The following is an 18,189-nucleotide window of genomic DNA, read 5'->3' on the forward strand; positions in this document are numbered from 1 at the left end:
TGCCGATGACTCACTTAAAGGGGTAATTTGTGATTTTAGCATCTTTTTTAGGATACAATTCCATAGATATTTACAAAAAAAGCTTATATCCAAAATACCAGTTGATTTGGACATCGCATTTGTGTGTTACTCATAATCCATGATATAATTTCTGTCTGTCGACAAAATACAAATTGGACGATGTTAGGTTGATAAGTTGTATACAGTACTCAACATTTTCTGATTGCTTCCAAGGATTAAAGTTATATCACTTACTTTACAAAGCCAAAATGTTATACAGTCATGTTTAGGCATGTCGTGAATGTACCACATTAACTATCTGAGTTGGCATCATCAGATATTGCATTATTAGGATATTTTCATGCAAATTTATTCATGTTTGGAATATATTCCCAATGCTAGTAATCATTTGCGCAGTATATAAGCATTGTAAATCATTGTATTAAGTCATTTTACGCTGGTGTTGACTACAGACAGCAAGTTTGAATTTTTTTTTTCTAAAAAAGAAAAAAAGTTTTAATTTTTTTAAATTTAAAAATGTTCATGACCATATTTGGAATCAGCATAAAATATGCATTAAAATGAGTACAAACAAGCCTAGTATTGGTTCAGTGATTCTTAAGATAGCTCTTGATATTTTGAGAAAATATATCAAAACTTTTTATGTTGAAGCCTACGACTAGCACGCAGAGCATTAAGCAATGAGGTATAGACCATTCCTATAATTGGCACTTTCCTGCCGTTGATGGGGTGATCATCAATATCGCATGCTATTAAATAACAAAGCAAGGTCAAGAAGGGATTATGTGATTATAAAATAACGAAGTGAGGTCAAAAAAAGCATGACAAGAATAAGCAAATAGTTTCACAATACCTGTTCAATTCCACAAATAAAAATACCAAAACCCAGCCCATATGACCTAATTTTCCCACCAAATATATTGTAAAGCTAAAATTGTGTCGTTTTTGGACCAAATTGCTAAATATTATCTAACCATACCCAAGTTTGACACAAGTTTAACATAATCAGAAAAAATCCAACTGTTTGAAAATCTTGCTTTTTTTCTGCTCCCTTCCGCTTCCCCAGGCTGTCATATAATTGATTATAAAGTAACTATTCATATACACCCTTTTTGCACTTTAAGAGTGAAATATAGCCGGGTGAGTTACTTTCATTTTGTGTATTGATGTTCAGAATAAGTCATAGACTCTAATCACAAATGCAGAAAGCTGGCATCAGTGTAATGAGTAATTTTCATGCAAATACATTCATGTTGAGTGTTAACGTTCTCTTAGATCATGTTGCCGGTAATGTTTGTATGATAAAAGAGGAAGAGGAACGCCGGAGTTCATTTTTTTTGCCTGACAACCATATGACGTCAATGCCCTGCATGGCGACCAACATGTGATTAATGCCCTGGATGGGAGTTATAGAGTGAGATGTTGTGATTTAAAAGGCAAATATAATGACAATGTGATCGAGCAACAAGTTGAAAACAAGTTACTATCTACCTAAGATAGCAATGTTTGAAAGTAACAGGTTACTATCTTCCTAAGATAGCAATGTTTGAAAATTGTAATAACACAAGTTGCTATCTACTGAAGATTGCAGTGTATGAAAACTGTAATAACACAAAGTTGTTATCTACTGAAGATAGCAATGTTTGAATACTGTAATGATACAAATTGCTATCTACTGAAGATAGCATAAGTTGTATAAAAGATGATGATATAAGTTGTTATCTATAGTCTGTCCACATAGAAGTACAAAGTAAATAGACCTCGGAAACTGAAGGTATGAGAATAATTATTTCAGTGCAATGCTTCTTTGGCGCGCCAACTGTTGCGCGATTTGTACTTGTCGCGTTCGCGTGTGACGCAAAGCATCGACCTCCGATGCCACAGATTTGGTTTGTACTTCTATGTGGACAGACTGTATTGAAGATAGTAAGGTATTAAAACTATAATAATTCAAGTTGCTATCTCCTGAAGATAGCAATATATTAAAACTGTAATGATACACATTGCTATCTACTGAAGATAGCAATGTGTGAAACTGTAATGATACAAGTTGCTATCTACTGAAGATAATGTTTGAAAACTGATGAAACAAGTTGCTATCTGCTGAAGAAGTTGCTATCTACTGAAGATAGCAATATATGGAAACTTACATGAAACAACTTGTTTTCTACCATGTCTACTGAATATAGCAATGTATGACAGCTGTGATGAAACAATTAGCTATCTATTGAAGATACCAATGTATGAAAATGTTAATGAAAATAATGTGATTTGCCCTTTTGAGTTCAAGCTCCTTTTGATATTCTGTAATGCATAATATTTTCGCAGCAATAAAATTTTGTATTTTGGAGAGAATCCATATTTCTGCGACATGAAATGTTTGTGAATTTGTACATAAAGGCCTATAGGAAGAAAAGTGCATGAAAAGTTTTAGAATCAACCTGCCTTGCAAAATTAGAACTTTTCATGCACGCCAACATTTCATGTTTTAGAATATCCAACTCCCAGAAGAACATTGAGTCAGGGTTTAGTTAAAAACATGTTGTTGAATTGAAGGACCCAAGTGTGTCAGACTGACTGACTAGCTGTCTGACAATGGCATTGGGGACCGCAACTGTGCTTAGCAGGAGCTATTCCATATGAAATACATACACCCCCTCTGGATCCAAGACATGACTTAAATCTCCCACATAGGGAGTGTAGATTCCAAATTCAGCTAACCCTATTTGATATTCACACTCTCTTTGTGGGAGATTAAGGTCATGCTTTTCATAGGGGGTATAGATTTCAACTGGAATAGCCCATTTAGATGATTGACATGTAAACTGAGATCAATGACTAGGTCCTTAACACATTTAACTCATTGCCTTTGAGATAGAGGAATGTCTGCCGTATTTTTGTCAACACTAAATAAGCAAAAATATATGCGTCTCATTCACCTGGAACTATGGTCTAAATACTGTGTGATTCAACTATTCTATTTAATATCCACACTCCCCCTGTGGAAGATTTTGGAAATATCTTCCACAGGGGGAGTATGTTTTTCACATGTAATTGATCAGAGTTAATCATTTTGAAACCCATACTCCCCCTGTATTATGGTTTTTCCTATATCTTCCACAACTGGAGTGAGTATTTCAAATGGATGCTACCCAATTGTCTATTCTATTCAAATCTCATACTCCCTCTGTGGAAGACTTTAGCTAAATCTACCACAGGGGGAGTGGATTTTCAATGGAATAGCCCAATATTCTATTTCCATTACTCATCAATGCAATTAACAATTACTATTTTTCTTATTTTCTCTGAATACCCAGAAGAAAATTCCACGAAATTCTCATAATATCTCACATTGTTAGTACAATTTAGGCGGCCATTAAAATGTGTTTCTTGGAACACACTCTATGTCTACTACATCTCTATTGACAGAAAGAAAGTACAGAGAGAGTTCATAATGATTTGAAATAAATGGACGTGGTTTGGTCATGCATAACAATGCACAGGACGGCTATGGTGATAGCAGACATAATTAGGCATCAACATCATATGTCATGCTATCTGGCAAAATGAGGCATTTGGTGTGAAAATTGAAATTCAGTTTTTGATTTCTTTGTATGTGCCAATTCCAGTGCTTTATTTCAATGAAAACCCCATCACAATTGGACTTACGAGTCCAGAGATATGGTCATTTTAGTGTTGTTCAGAACAATAAAATACAACAAAAGTTGAGCACATTTATTGGCGATATCTCACAATCAATATCAATGACAAGTGTCTCATTTAGCATGATCACGTCATGTTATTATCTTTGCTGTTTAGTTTTTAGGGGTTGTTGTTTTTGTTGGTGATAAACTAGTTTGTAGGAGATGAAAGCAGATGATATGATTAATATTTTTCTGACAACAAAGATTTAGAGAATAAACGATAGGAATTTTTATTTTGCCTATCCTCTACCTATGATAGACGACAGGCAGGTCCAATATTTTGAGTAGTGGATACCGGCGCATTTATTCTCATTCTTAGTCAGTTAAATATTATTTTAATAACTGTAAACAATTTTTTTAGAGCAAAAACTAAGTTACCGTCATAAAAACTCCCTCATTATAAAATGAACGAAACTTGTTTACAACTTTCACGTATTCTGTTGCGCGTACTGCTAGCGCGTCGCGTATTCCGCACTAGTCTACGCATAGAGCGCGATACATACGCGCACCTCTACAAGCGTGTGAAGCATTATCAAGACGCATGATGACGTGGGGTCGTCTACGGCCTGATAAACGGCACCGAAATCTTGCGATTGTCCAATCAAAATGTGTCTACTGAACTAGACCACTCCCACTGACTAAGAATTATGCTTATTGGATTCCTGTAAGTATGCAGTGCCAATGACTGCGATGTTTGAGTTCCTGGAAACTACTACCATTTTCTCTTGTAACAAATACATCATTTTGCTGCTGTTAATTCCCTGTGATATAAAAAAAAAAAAAAGGGCTATTCCAGTTGCAATCCATACAACCCTTATGGAAGATATGACCTTTATCGTTCACACAAAGTGTGTGAATTTTAAATGGGATTTCTTAAACGGGTGACTCTATTTGACATATACACCCCCTGTGTGGGATATTAAGGCCATGTCTTTCAGAGGGGGTGTAGGTATTTCAACTGGAATAGCACATTTGATATTTTAGTGGTATTAATTGTTCACAATTTTATTTCTTCTCAACAATTTGCAGTTAATTTTCTTTTTATTCATGGTTTCACACAGCTACACATTAATATACATACACATATAAAAATATTTTTGCTGGCTGTAGAATTCACAGTTCCAAAATTAACCATTATGAGCACAAACATAAAACCATGTCAACATTTCCACTATATAGTACAGTAGCTCTGGATGAACCAAGTTAACCTGTCCAACCCACGGTGACCATTTGTCTCTGTTCGTCAGTAGCACCCCTCACTCAAATCAATTGTGCCACCTTTGTGTGTACGTCAATGATGGTGATTATATATAAGATGACCTGGTATCAATTCAAGAGGTGTCTGTGATAGATAGTGTTATGCTATCAGGCTTAATTTTATTGACATTACTCTGATTTTTAATAAAGCCAAGGGAAAAAAGTTTGTGTGTATAGGTATGTGAAATTCCATTTGCCTTGTAACGCCATGCAATCAGCCTATGTTTGAGCTTTTATTAGTTGTCAGAAAAGCGTGGAGAATACTTTTTCCCATCAAAACAAATTGCATAAAACTGCTGTCACTGGCATGTCCAGGGTCTTTTCCTGCGGGGAGGGGGGGGGGGGGATTCAGGGGGGTTTTCAGAGTTATGCTGGGGACTTAATGGATAAAATTGCCAAAAAAACGACTTATTTTACTTGGTTTTTAACAAAGTGCGGGGGCTTCAGCACCCAAAGCCCCCCTCCCTGGACACACCACTGGTTGTAGGGTTGATAAACCAGTATTAACCAATGACTAAGTTATTTTTTTCAAATGTATTTCTTACTTGGAAATGATGGTGAACTATTAATGAATGAAATGAACATAATTATATAAACCATGTCTTCCATAGGGGTGAATGGATTCCAACTGGAATTGCCCAATATGACAGCATAAACAATGACTGCTTTTCTCAGTAGCTACAGGCAAATGAACGGTTAGTCACTACGTTATTTCACAGAATCATCGCTACTGGGAGAAAACTTAGTCTGCGCTAGTTTTATTGATTGTGAGAGTGCATGGACTCTAAGAATCAATGATAATTTTACACGGAAATACCCTACTTCTATCAAGTCAGTTTGGGTATCAACTCGTTATGCATTTCATGTCAAAAGTAATCCAATCCATTTAAAATCCACACTCCCTGTGGAAGATTTTGAAATGTTTTCCATGGGGGAGTATGAATTTAAAATGGAATTAGCACATTAACCAACTCTATTTAAAACTCACCCTCCTATGTGAAAGATTCTGTTTGAATCTTTCACAGAGGGTGTATGAAATTCAAATGGAGCTGCTTAATGTTCTCATTCCATTTGAAATTCATACTCCCCCTGTAGACAATATTTCTTACATCTTACGCAGTGGTAGTGTGGATAATGTAACAGCCCAAATGTCACTGTATTCTTCTCAGCAATAAGGTTCCAATTCAATTTCAAGAAACCAAAACAGATTCAACCCCATGAGAACTACCTGCCAATTGGCCAAAAAGAAGTTTTCATTATCAATTGGACCAATTAGCAACATAGTTGGTATAATTTCACCATGCAAAAAAAATGGGGTGAATTATTTGCAAAGCTCCATTATGATTGGTGATTAAAGTGAAAATATCATGTAATTAACCAATCAGAGGAAATGTTAGATCGACAGGTAGTGCTCAGGAGGTTAGATGAATCAACTATTGCACAAAAATCAATCTATTTTGTATTATAATAATATTTCTTGATGTAAATTGGAATAATTCATGTTTCTTGTGTCTTAATATAAGGCAAATGTTATGAAACATGATGATACTGTTAAAAATGGATCAGTAGACGGTGAAATAATATTTGTGTTCAACTGTATCTTATTACTCCAGCAATTTCCATGATGCATATTTTAAATAAAATCGGTTACATAATGAGCATTATGAATAAGAGAGAGAATTTAATATTGATATTATGAGACAAGCGATATGTTTTGTTTTCTTATTCGTTTGTATGTCATCAAGCACGTTTGTTGGTAATGCAATTGATCAAATTAAGTTGTTTATTGCTATAACTAATTATTGTGACATACAGTGCTTGTGATCAAGTTATTTTGACTTTCATAAGTTTCAAGCAGGATTTCAACAATGTAAAAATAAACTAATGTTGTCACTCCAGCCCTATTCCCAGGAGGGCGGGTTAGTGTAGTGGTCTTCTCACTCACTTCTCACCGCTGTGGCCGGGGTTCAATTCCCCACGGCACCACATGTGAGTTTGGTTGCTCATCCATTCTCGTCCTCGCAGGTTTTTTCCGGGTGCTCCAGTTTTCCTCCTGCATCTAAAATTGGACTTCTTTCCATATCCCTGTCCCGTCATATCCGGATGACATCCCTTGAATTTAGTAGCCTCTGAGCACTATTGGGGATTAGCCTGGCTTCGACCGAATGTTATAAATAAACAACAACAAAAAATTCCTATCCTTATGATGGGTTGAAGTAGGTTTCGAGCCACCACCATCTTGTCTTGACGTGGGAAGATTAGGGGGGAGGGTGCCTGCATGTGAAGGGATGTTTAGGGGGACTTGCAGAATTCTAACCCTAAAACTTAACCCTAATTGTAAATTGAAAAATATGAGACTGAGCTATTGTAGTTGAAATCTATGCACCCCCTAGAAGACATGACCTTCTCCTAAACAGGTAGTCTGTGATACAGACTGTGTACCTATATTACCCTTAAACTACTGGGAACCACACACTCTTGGAATCCGCTCGCTATTCTTGGGGCATCGTGGTTTGTGACTCGCGGCTCGTGTCCCCCTAAATCGCGAGTTGTCTTTGACAAAGAGTACTGTAACACAGGGGGTGTATATTCAAATAGAGTAACCATCCAGGTAACCCTGTTCGAAATACACACCCCCTGTGTGGGAGATTAAGGACATGTCTTCCATAGGGGGTGTATAGATTTTAACTGGAACAGCCCAGTTGAAGTGACTATAAAGCAGACTTAGGGAACACTATCTCAGGATACAGCTATAGTGCTGTGCCCTTTGATGTAAAGTGTGCACAAGAAGTAACTCAGCTGTTATATATACGCCTATAGATTCAGAACTAATAATTGTTTTCGCAATATTTCAACATAAAAAGAAGGATGATTTATTTACGCGCATTTTGATACATCATTTGTCCAATTTTGTTCAATATTGACAATACAGCGGTGTTTTGAAAGAAAAATACCCCAATTTAAAAGTTGCAGTTATTTGTATTGATTTGAAGTAAGCGCAAAGATAATGGCGGGCTTTACGTGTTTACAGTGCTGGCATTATAACCATTGATCGCTGTAAACTGCAACTTTTAAATTCGGGTATTTTTCTGTAAAAGCACTATTGTGTTGTTAATATTGAACGACACTTGACGAATGGGGTATCAAAATGCGTGTAAATAAATCATCCTTCTCTCTATGTTGAAATATTGTGAAAACAATTATTTGTTCTGAATCTATAGGAGTATTTATAACAGCTGAGTTACTTTTTGTGCAGACTGTATGTACCTGACTGAGTGTCATGTATGGATTTCACCTATTTGTCTATAAACTGAAGCTAAATGTCACAATGATATAAGTGATACAGAGTACACGGCACAAAAGTCATGATAGGGTGATGGTCGATTTTTGGGTTTCAATCGTGTTTCACCGTTGTTTGATATTCCTACTGCCCTTTGTTGGGTTTAGGTCTTAAACCCTCAAATTATGTTGTTGTGAAAAGAAGTGATATTGCAATGTAGCACCTCTAGAACGGAAATAAATTTAATGATATTGAAAACTATTTCAAAACATTCTGAACACCAAGCATCATACCACAGTAGCATAGAGTATGTCACTTACCATGCATGTATTAATGGAAACTCATGAACTTTGGCAATAGAGTTGAGACTGTCTTACCAGTAAAAGTTTGTTGACCCCTAGTCATCCATTTGATTAATAGCTATCTACAGTAGATAGCAATAAAGTTAATGGTTCTATTCATAGCGGGACGCTGACATTTTTTACAATTTATTTGCGTGATTGTATGAACATGTTTATTGGAGATAATTCCGGTTGTAAATATTGTTATATTATGGGACATTTAATGTATTGAGTGTTATAATCAATTATAATTGGTATGGTATTTTATATTATGAAACAAAATGCCAATATTTGTGTTATTGTTGGTTTTATTTTATTTGATGTGATGATAATGAAATAAAGTTTGAATTTGAAGGAACAATATCTAAGTTATGATCTTGTTAGGTTACTGGTATATTGGCAAGTGGAAAGAAAGGCCAGAGCCATATTCAGTTTTAGCCATTTTAAACTAATAAACAGGAGTGTACTTAATATTTATAAAAAAATCAAGATTTATTTCGAACTCTAATGGTGACCCGCACGTCAAATTGCTAGAATTTACATTAAACACACCTAAACAGACACAATGCAGTTTGCAGGCAGCAGCTTAATCAGCGCCAATATTGCATCATTGAAACAAGCAAACTATACAAACATTCAACCCCACGCAACCAATAGTAGCCAATGAGGATAAAGTGCCTTGCCCAGGGACACAACACATTGACACAAGCAGGGTTCGAACTCACAACCTATGGATTATGAGTCGAGCGCCTTATCCACTCAGTCACACATGCGCCTCAAACATTTATACATTGATCTTATAGGAAATGAGTCAAGGAAGCCAATTATGACATTTATATATATTTCCATAGGTCATGCTCCCATTCCATGGTCCTCTTTAACCCACATAATTAATTGGTCAAAGTTTGTTTTTATCTGTAATGTTCAATTGTGTTAGAATTGATTTCGGTAAATCTGATAAGCCTTTGTGAGTACATCTGAGATGTCGTCATTTGACATCATGCCGACTTGCAATGCGCAGTAACGATGTTCGCTAAATAATGTGCGCATTGGCGTTAGAGTCAAATGTCGACATCTCAGGTGTTCTCGCAAAGGCTTATGGGATTTACCGAAAAGGTCAATTGTATGCAATGTGTGTTGTTTCTATATTTTTATGTGTTTTCAAATGTATTGCTATTACATTTTTGAAATGTATAATTGTTACTAATATGCAAATTATTATTATGTAGCTATACATTCAATAATCTCATATGTTGATTTCAATCCAACTCTATCCATTATATTCCTTAATTCCATTGCACATGGTTTGAACGTATCAGTATGAGTATCATCCTCCTGAATTGCGTCACGCTAGGCATGTACCAACCTTGTGAAGACGGTGAATGTAACTCACAACGATGTCTGGTCCTGGAAGGGTTTGATCACTTCATCTTTGCCTTCTTTGCTGTGGAGATGGTTATCAAGATCATGGCGATGGGACTCTGGGGAAAGCTGGGCTATCTAGGGGATACATGGAACAGGCTAGATATGTTTATTGTTTTTGCTGGGTAAGTCTTACATTTTTCTTGTTTGTCTGTCTGTCTGTGTGTATGTCAGATTGTTTTATCAGAAATGGGCTAATCCATTTAAAGTCCGTACTCCCCCTGTAGAAGGTTTTAGAAATGTTGTCCATAGGGGGAGTATGGCTTTCAAATGGAATGAATGTATTAAATAACTCTATTTGAAACTCACCCTCCCTCTGTGTGGAAGATTCAGGTTGAATCTTTCTCAGAGGGTATATGACATTTAAATGGAGCTGCCTAACATGTTCATTCCATTTGAAATTCATACTCCCTTGGTGGATGCTGTGGAAGATATTTCTAGCATCTTCTACAGGGATAGTGTGGATTTTAATTAGAATAGCCCATTATACATGAATATTTGATAAGAATAGTTGCATGTAGTAATAAGAATGTTATGTTGACTACCTATATATTTTAGAATTTCACACATTTTCCTTTTTTTTTTGTAACACTTGTTGTGGCTAACGTGGAAGGCCTCATTACAATGCATTATTAGAGTTGAAAACCATACAGCCCTGAAGAAGACATGACCTTACTTAGACCCGTAACTGGGGGTGAGATGGTCAAATGCCCCCCCCAATTTGTATCCATTTTGGTCAAAAAAAGTCCAAATTTACTTTTTCAAAATCTGCCCCCCTCCAAGTCCACTGTTTCAAAATAGATCCTCCCCCCCCCAAATAAATCCTGGTTACTAGCCTGACCTTACTCTTCCACACAGGGAGTGTGAATGTCAAATGGGGTTACCTGAATGGGTGACTCTATTTCAAATAATATACACTCTGTGTGGGGGAGATTAATGTCTTCCATAGGGGTGTATGGATTTCAACTGGAATAGCCCATCGCATCCTACTTTGAGCCAATCAGAGCACATCACCCCCACCATATGTGACCTATATATATATATATACAAGAACAGATAAATGTAACAGAATATAAACAAGTCCTTGAGTAAACCAGTCCAAGAGTTTTGTTGTCGTACATTTATTGACTTTACATAGATAGCTAAGGGAAACAGAGCAAATGTACTCAGGATGTGGAAGATATAAACGGTAGAATACCCACAATGCTTACTTACTGCTCCCTTAACCGGCTTGGTCGTCGGGGCACCACAGATGACATCTTAAGGGGGTACTACACCCCTCGATAAATTTGTGTCTATTTTTCCATTTTTCTCAAAAACTAATAACACACTGGTTACAAAATTTATGTATATTATAGGGGCACGGAATCCAACTACAACACTGGAATTTCAGTGACCCAAGACAAGCGGTTCGTTATTTATGATAAGAAATAAGGTACCGCTAAGATGTACCTCGTTTCCTATCATATAAACTGAACCGCTTGTCTTGAGTCACTGAAATTTCAGTGTAGTAATTGGATTCCTTGCCCCAATAATATACATAACTTTTGTTACCAGTGTATTATTATTTTTTGAGAAAAATGCAAAAATAGTCAAAAATTTACCACAGGGGTGCAGTACCCCCTTAACGATCTCTCTCCATCTGTTCCTGTCTTCCACTGCCCTCTTTGAGGTGGCAAAGTTTAGGCCAGTCCATTCTCTTATGTTGTCTTCCCATCTCTTTTTCTGTCTTCCTCTTCTTCTTGAACCGTTCACTGTACCCTGTAGGACTGTTTTTGCTAACCCAGAGGAGCGAGAGATATGGCCGTACCAACGTAGTTTACGTTGTCGGACTGTTGTTTGTAGGTCATCGTAGGGACCAATAGCGTGCTTCACTCTGGTCTGCACCTCCTCGTTGGTCACATGGTCTTTATGTGAGATGTTAAGGATCTTATGGAAACTCCTCAACTCCAGTGCTTGTATTCTCCTTACCAAGTCAGCTGTCAGTGTCCACGTTTCACAGGCATATATGAAGATGTATATGGCGAGGGTGCGCATTAGCTTGATTTTGGAACCCAGTGAGATATTCTTGTCTTTCCATAATGGCTTTAATTTTTCCATGGCACTGGTTGTTTGTGCGATCCTGGAAAGTGTTTCAGGTTTTGACCCTTCATCTGATATAATCGCACCAAGATATTTGAAGCTGTGTCTAACCTTTGATCACTTATTTCCACTGTTGAAGATGCACCCACAATGCAACTAAATCCTGATTTCAGACAGTTTTGGAACAATTTTTTTCCAAATGTTAATTTTATCAAGATTGTAAGATAATTCCATGAGCATTTGATATGACAATAATCCTTTATTGTGAACCAACTAGAAATGTAACATACAACAGGTAGTGTCCAAGTATGAGAGAGCGATCGCGAGTTGGCGCAGTGGTAGTTCCCTCGCCTTGCACCACTGAGGTCCGGGGTTCAAGCCCCGGCTGTGCCCAAGGACTGTATGTGCACTTGGTTTATCCCGATTCCATGCCCTCTCTCACAGGTTTTCTCTGGGATCTCCGGTTTCCCTGTGCTTTCAAAAATCGGTGATTAGTTGTTTGGTTTTCAAAAACTATCTTCACCCAATGGATTTTGGGAGCTGCTTAGATAATTGGTGGATGTTACAATCTAAGTGCGGATAGGTTTGCGCTGCAACCGGCCGCAACCTAGTTGATGCGATCTGATTGTGATGATTCACCATGGCAGTTAAATTACAGCACTTTGAGTCCTTTAAGATCTGGAAAAAGGTGTTATACAAATCCAGAATTTATTTAATTTAAAATGTGCTTGCTTTATGCCTTTGATGGAATGAGAAGGAACCACTACTTCCTTTTATCCTGTATCTAAAATAGTCATTTCATAACAATGATAGTCTGACTTAGGTCGCAGTAAAGGATATAGAATGGTGTTCAGCAGCATGACATGTAAGGCAAAGTTGACCCTCATCGGCAGGCGAGGCTTTTTTTCTTGCCACTCTAATATCCTAAACATGCAGGCCCATGTGTTTGTGAGGTAAAAGATTAGACAAATTTATCGCTATTCCTTTATTTAGTCACATGTCTGCACAGTTCCTTCCAAATAGTCTTGTACTCAGTCTTTTCTGGTATTGTCGTTGGGGTGTAACCATGGTAACTGTAATTGTTGGGCTTCCGTTTAGATGGTGAAGTTATATACGATGTTAAGTTTCTGTATTCATTGATTTATCAGTGTATGATGTGTATTCTATTGTTGTGGATCAAGTCTATATGCATAGTGCCATACCCATTAGGAAGGGGGTATTTATTCCTTGACTGAACCTCCTGATTCCCCCATATGAACTGGTATTTTAAACAGATTTCTTTGGAAAGGATTTCAATTTCACCTCTCTGAAGATCTTGATCACCCTCCCTTAGGGATGACCCCCCTCCCTGTGAAAATCTTGATTCCACCCCTCTCTCCGACTCTGTTTCTCCCATTCCCTGTACTTACTTTACGATAACAAAGTCCAGTTACACCATCATTGCCACTCTGTAAGCTATCATATTGTTGAATCTCCACTTGCTATTCCCTCATTGGGCTATTCCAATTGAAATTCATACACCCCCTATGGAACACATGACATTAATCTCCCACAGTGGGGGTGTAGATTTCAAATGAAGTCCCCCCATTCAGGTAACCCCATTTGAAATTCACACCCCTGTGTGGGAGATTAAGGTAATGTGTTCCATAGGGGGTGTATGAATTTCAACTGGAATAACCTATTGATCTAGTCTAGACATTATATCCAAACAAACCAAGGTGATTGTCATCTTTGATATTACATTGGCTCTCCTCCATGTTACTGAACTTGTTCTTTTGCCTACAGCTATAAAATATTTGTCGGTAAGAATTACCTCAATTTCCGGTGAAATTCTTGATTTTATAGTACCTTAATGTAGTGTGTATATCTTGTGAGCAATCACTACCTATGAGTATCCCTCATGTAACACTGATCTATTTTGGTGCAGAGATGTAACTTATTTGAGAATATTCTGAATTCTGGAAATGGAGATTTTCTCAGGAAATTATCTTTGAAAATGTGAGGTTTGGTTGTCAGTTTCAATGTTTTCATTGCCCATTATGGAATTTAATAGTTTTTAGTATTAAAAGTGGCTTACAGTCTCTGGCAGAGAAGAAGGGCACTTATTGGTCAGCGTTGGTCAGCGCAGAGCGGTATGAAGGGAACACAAAGCTCTGTGTATGTCACTAATTTTTAAAACAGGGAGCTCATGTCAATCGGAGCAAAAGCCTGCCATACTTCTTAGTTTTAAGACTGCAATACTTAAAATACTTAGGATCTATAATGTAAAATAAAATAAAGCCAATAAAATTCTGGTTTACATGCTGCTAAAAATACTAATTTTTACAGGAAAGTATTATCTCACATAGGATTTTTCCTGCAAATCCCACCCTTTTGATCAATTTTATTATCGATTTGTCAGAAATCTTACATTAATGCCTTATAGATTCCCATTCATTGATTGATATAAAGTGCCTCGCTTGACCAAAAATAGTTTTACTATCCAGTGTCGGCTATATTTACCACATCCAATGTATTTATATTTTCATTTATGAAATTCAAGTCGGTTTTATACTCTGATCCACATTCTAGGTATAAAGCATACGACACCTGCAGCTTACATATGTTCAGAACCAATACACATCTTCTAAATTACCTGTTTAGAAAAAAAGATGAAAAGCATCGACAAACAGGGAAAATAATAACCTCCGGCAAAGTCCTCATGCACTGGACATGTATGTAAATAACCAAGTCCTACCCTGTAGGCAACTACAGAGCTATTGATGTAGTCTTTTCCCCAGGCATTTCCTTGGTCGTAGATCATGCAGACCTCTTTCATAGCAACGATTGTTATTAGTCTGATGCAAGGGTCATGAAATCAAAAGCGATAAAAGTGGAATAATTTATTGGGCCGTAACAGTACGTTTACGCTTTTAATTGAATTCAATGCTTGGTTGCAAGACGGTGTAAGATTAATGACTAGAAATAGTGACCTGCACTGGGTTATACAGTACTATGCCAATGGCTGTTTCTAGCATGTACATAGCCTATATTAACCATCTTTACGCGAATGGCGACTGCAGACAACAAGTTTCAAATTTTCTTTCAAACTTCAAAAATTTCAAAGTTTTCATGACCATATTTGGCATCAGCATGAAGAATGCATTTAAATGAGTACAAACAAGCCCACTATTGGTTCCAATAGCTCTTGATATTTTGATAAAATATCTAAGACTTTTTATGTTGAAGCATATGGCTAGCAAGCACAGTATTAATCTGCTCTAGATATTTACTGAAGATAGCATATTGCTATCTACTGCAGATTCTTGTCAATAGCATGCTTTGTTTTATTGCTATCTACTGTAGATAGCTGTAAATAATATTCTTTGTTTTTTATTGCTATCTACTGTAGATAGCTGTAAATAATATTCTTTTTTTTTATTGCTATCTACTGTAGATAGCTGTAAATAATATTCTTTGTTTTATTTGCTATCTACTATAGATAGCTGTAAATAATATTCTTTGTTTTTTATTGCTATCTACTGTAGATAGCTGTAAATGATATTCTTTGTTTTTATTGCTATCTACTGCAGATAGCTGTAAATAATATTCGTTGTTTTTATTGCTATCTACTGCAGATAGCTGTAAATAATATTCTGTTTTTATTGCTATCTACTGTAGATAGCTGTAAATGAGATTCTTTGTTTTTATTGCTATCTACTGTAGATAGCTGTAAAGAATATTCTTTGGTTTTAGGGCTATCACAGCCTGAAGCATCGACTGTCAAAGTTGTCTACACATGAAAACTATAATGATAGGTTTTTTTTTTACTTTTATTGATTCTACTGTAGATAGCTGCATTAAATGTAAGAATGATAAAAAACAGTTGCCTACAAATTATTGTTTGATTGCTATCTATGGTAGATAGCAGTTTAATCAACTACTGAAGATAACATTAAATAATATCTGGCTATGTAAGAAGGATAGAAAACAGTCAGCCACAAGTCTTTCTGTAGTGTAGATATCCTTAACTCAGGTTATTTACCAACATAGTAATGTATATTCCAGATAGGACAACAGTTATATGACAGTAAGCCACAGGCATTGCTTGTTCAGATTCCTATCTGCTGTAAATAGCATTGAGCTTTTACTATAGGCAGCTGAAAGTTATAAAACAATTGGCAACAAGTCTAAAATGATATCTACTACAAGTAGCTAATACTCTTTGCTGCCTTAAAATAATATCTGGGAAATAATGCCAGACAATAATTAACTCCAAGGTCTTGTTTTTGACACGCAGTGCTATCTACTGCTGATAGCAGATGATCATATGGTTTGATATATTGAAATAATGTCTGGGGAACAATGCCAGACAATAATTAACTCCAAGGTCTTGTTTCTGACATGCAGTACTATCTACTGCTGATGGCAGATGATTATGCTCTGATGTTTTGAAATAATGTCTGGAAAATAATGCCAAGCAATTATTACTCAAAAGTCTTGTTTCTTGGATGCATTGCTGTCTACTGTAGATAGTAAATGGTTAAATACCCTTTGCTGCCTTGAAATAATGTCTGGGAAATAATGCCAGACAATAATTAACTCCAAGGTCTTGTTTCAGACATGCAGTACTATCTACTGCTGATGGCAGATGATTATGCTCTGATGTTTTGAAATAATGTCTGGAAAATCATGCCAAGCAATTATTACTCAAAAGTCTTGTTTCTTAGATGCATTGCTATCTACTGTAGATAGCAAATGGTTAAATACACTTTGATGTATTGAAATTATGTCTGGGAAATAATGCCAGACAATAGTCAATTCCTAGGTCTTGCTTACATGCAGTGCTATTTACTGAAGATAACAAATGGTTAAATACACTTTGATGTATTGAAATAATGTCTGGGAAATAATGCCAGACAATAGTTAACTCCAGAGAATTGCTTCTTACATTCAGTGCTATCTACTGTAGATAGCAAATGATAAAATACACTCTAATGTCTGAAGAATAATTCCCAAGTCACTGTAGTGCTGTGTACTGTACCATGTACTGTACTATCTACTGTAGATAGTTGATAATTAAATATGCTTTGCTATATTCAAATAATGTTTAGGAAATAATGCCAGACACAAATTAACCCTAGGTCTTGCTTCTTACATGCAGTGCTATCTACTGTAGATAGCAAATGATAAATAAAACAACTTTGATGTATTAAAATGCTGTTTGGAGAATAATTCACATTCAATGTAGTGCTTTATATACTATACCGTATACTATACTATCTACTGTAGATAGCTGATAATTAAATATGCTTTGATATATTCAAATAATGTTTTGGGAATAATGCCAGACAAGTACCTTAAAATTTTCCTTTTGTACATGCATTGCTACTGTAGAGAGCAGATAAAATCACTTGTGCCTTGAATACCATCTGTGTGTAGAAAACGTTTACAGACTCCATCCAGGATTCATATATACAAACAAGCCAACTTCATATAAACAACACCGGGCTTTTGATATCAAATTTATAAACATGTGAATTCTTCAAGACAAATGTGGCACAATCTGATCCAACCAGGGCAAAGGAGGCAATGTTGAAATTGGCTAGTCCAGTTGAAATCCATACACCCCCTGTGTAAGTCATGACATTGATCTCCTACACAGTGGGTGTAGACTACAAAAGGGAATCACCCATAAACCCCATTTGAAATTCACACTCCTTATGAGGAATATTAAGGTCATGTCTTCCAGAGGGGGTGTATGGATTTCAACTGGAATAGCCCAGATAGAGTTATCATCAGTAACTAAGTAAATGAGAAGAAAGTTGCAAATATTTATGTTTGAGTTATAGTCAGATTCATATTCTCTGGATCATGAGCAGGGCTTTAAAATGATATTTAACTTGCCAGGATTGTTCCCTCACTTGGTGTTCAAGGTCAATATTTTCAATGAAGAATTCTTCTATTTTCTATTGTTTTCTGGTATGTTCAATGAACCATGTCTCGCTTCCTGGTGACTGGTGACGTGTATTTGTGTACTAATCTATAGGGTCCACAACTAAGTTCCCCCCTAAATACTTTCTAAAATAACTCGAAAAATATT

The 18,189-nt window shown here is 36.3% G+C and overlaps 1 protein-coding gene across 1 annotated transcript in view; it reads left to right on the forward strand.

The window, feature by feature from the left end:
- The first annotated feature begins 9,909 nt into the window (after nt 1-9,909).
- Nucleotides 9,910-18,189, forward strand: part of LOC140164180 (voltage-dependent T-type calcium channel subunit alpha-1G-like) — a 188,979-nt gene continuing 180,699 nt past the window's right edge. The window contains 1 exon segment of the mRNA XM_072187422.1: nt 9,910-10,150. Within this exon segment, the coding sequence (XP_072043523.1) occupies nt 9,924-10,150 (227 nt within the window). The 5' untranslated portion in view covers nt 9,910-9,923.

This window comes from Amphiura filiformis, chromosome 11 (genome assembly GCF_039555335.1).
Source record: "Amphiura filiformis chromosome 11, Afil_fr2py, whole genome shotgun sequence".
In the NCBI taxonomy this organism is placed as follows: Eukaryota; Metazoa; Echinodermata; class Ophiuroidea; order Amphilepidida; family Amphiuridae; genus Amphiura; species Amphiura filiformis.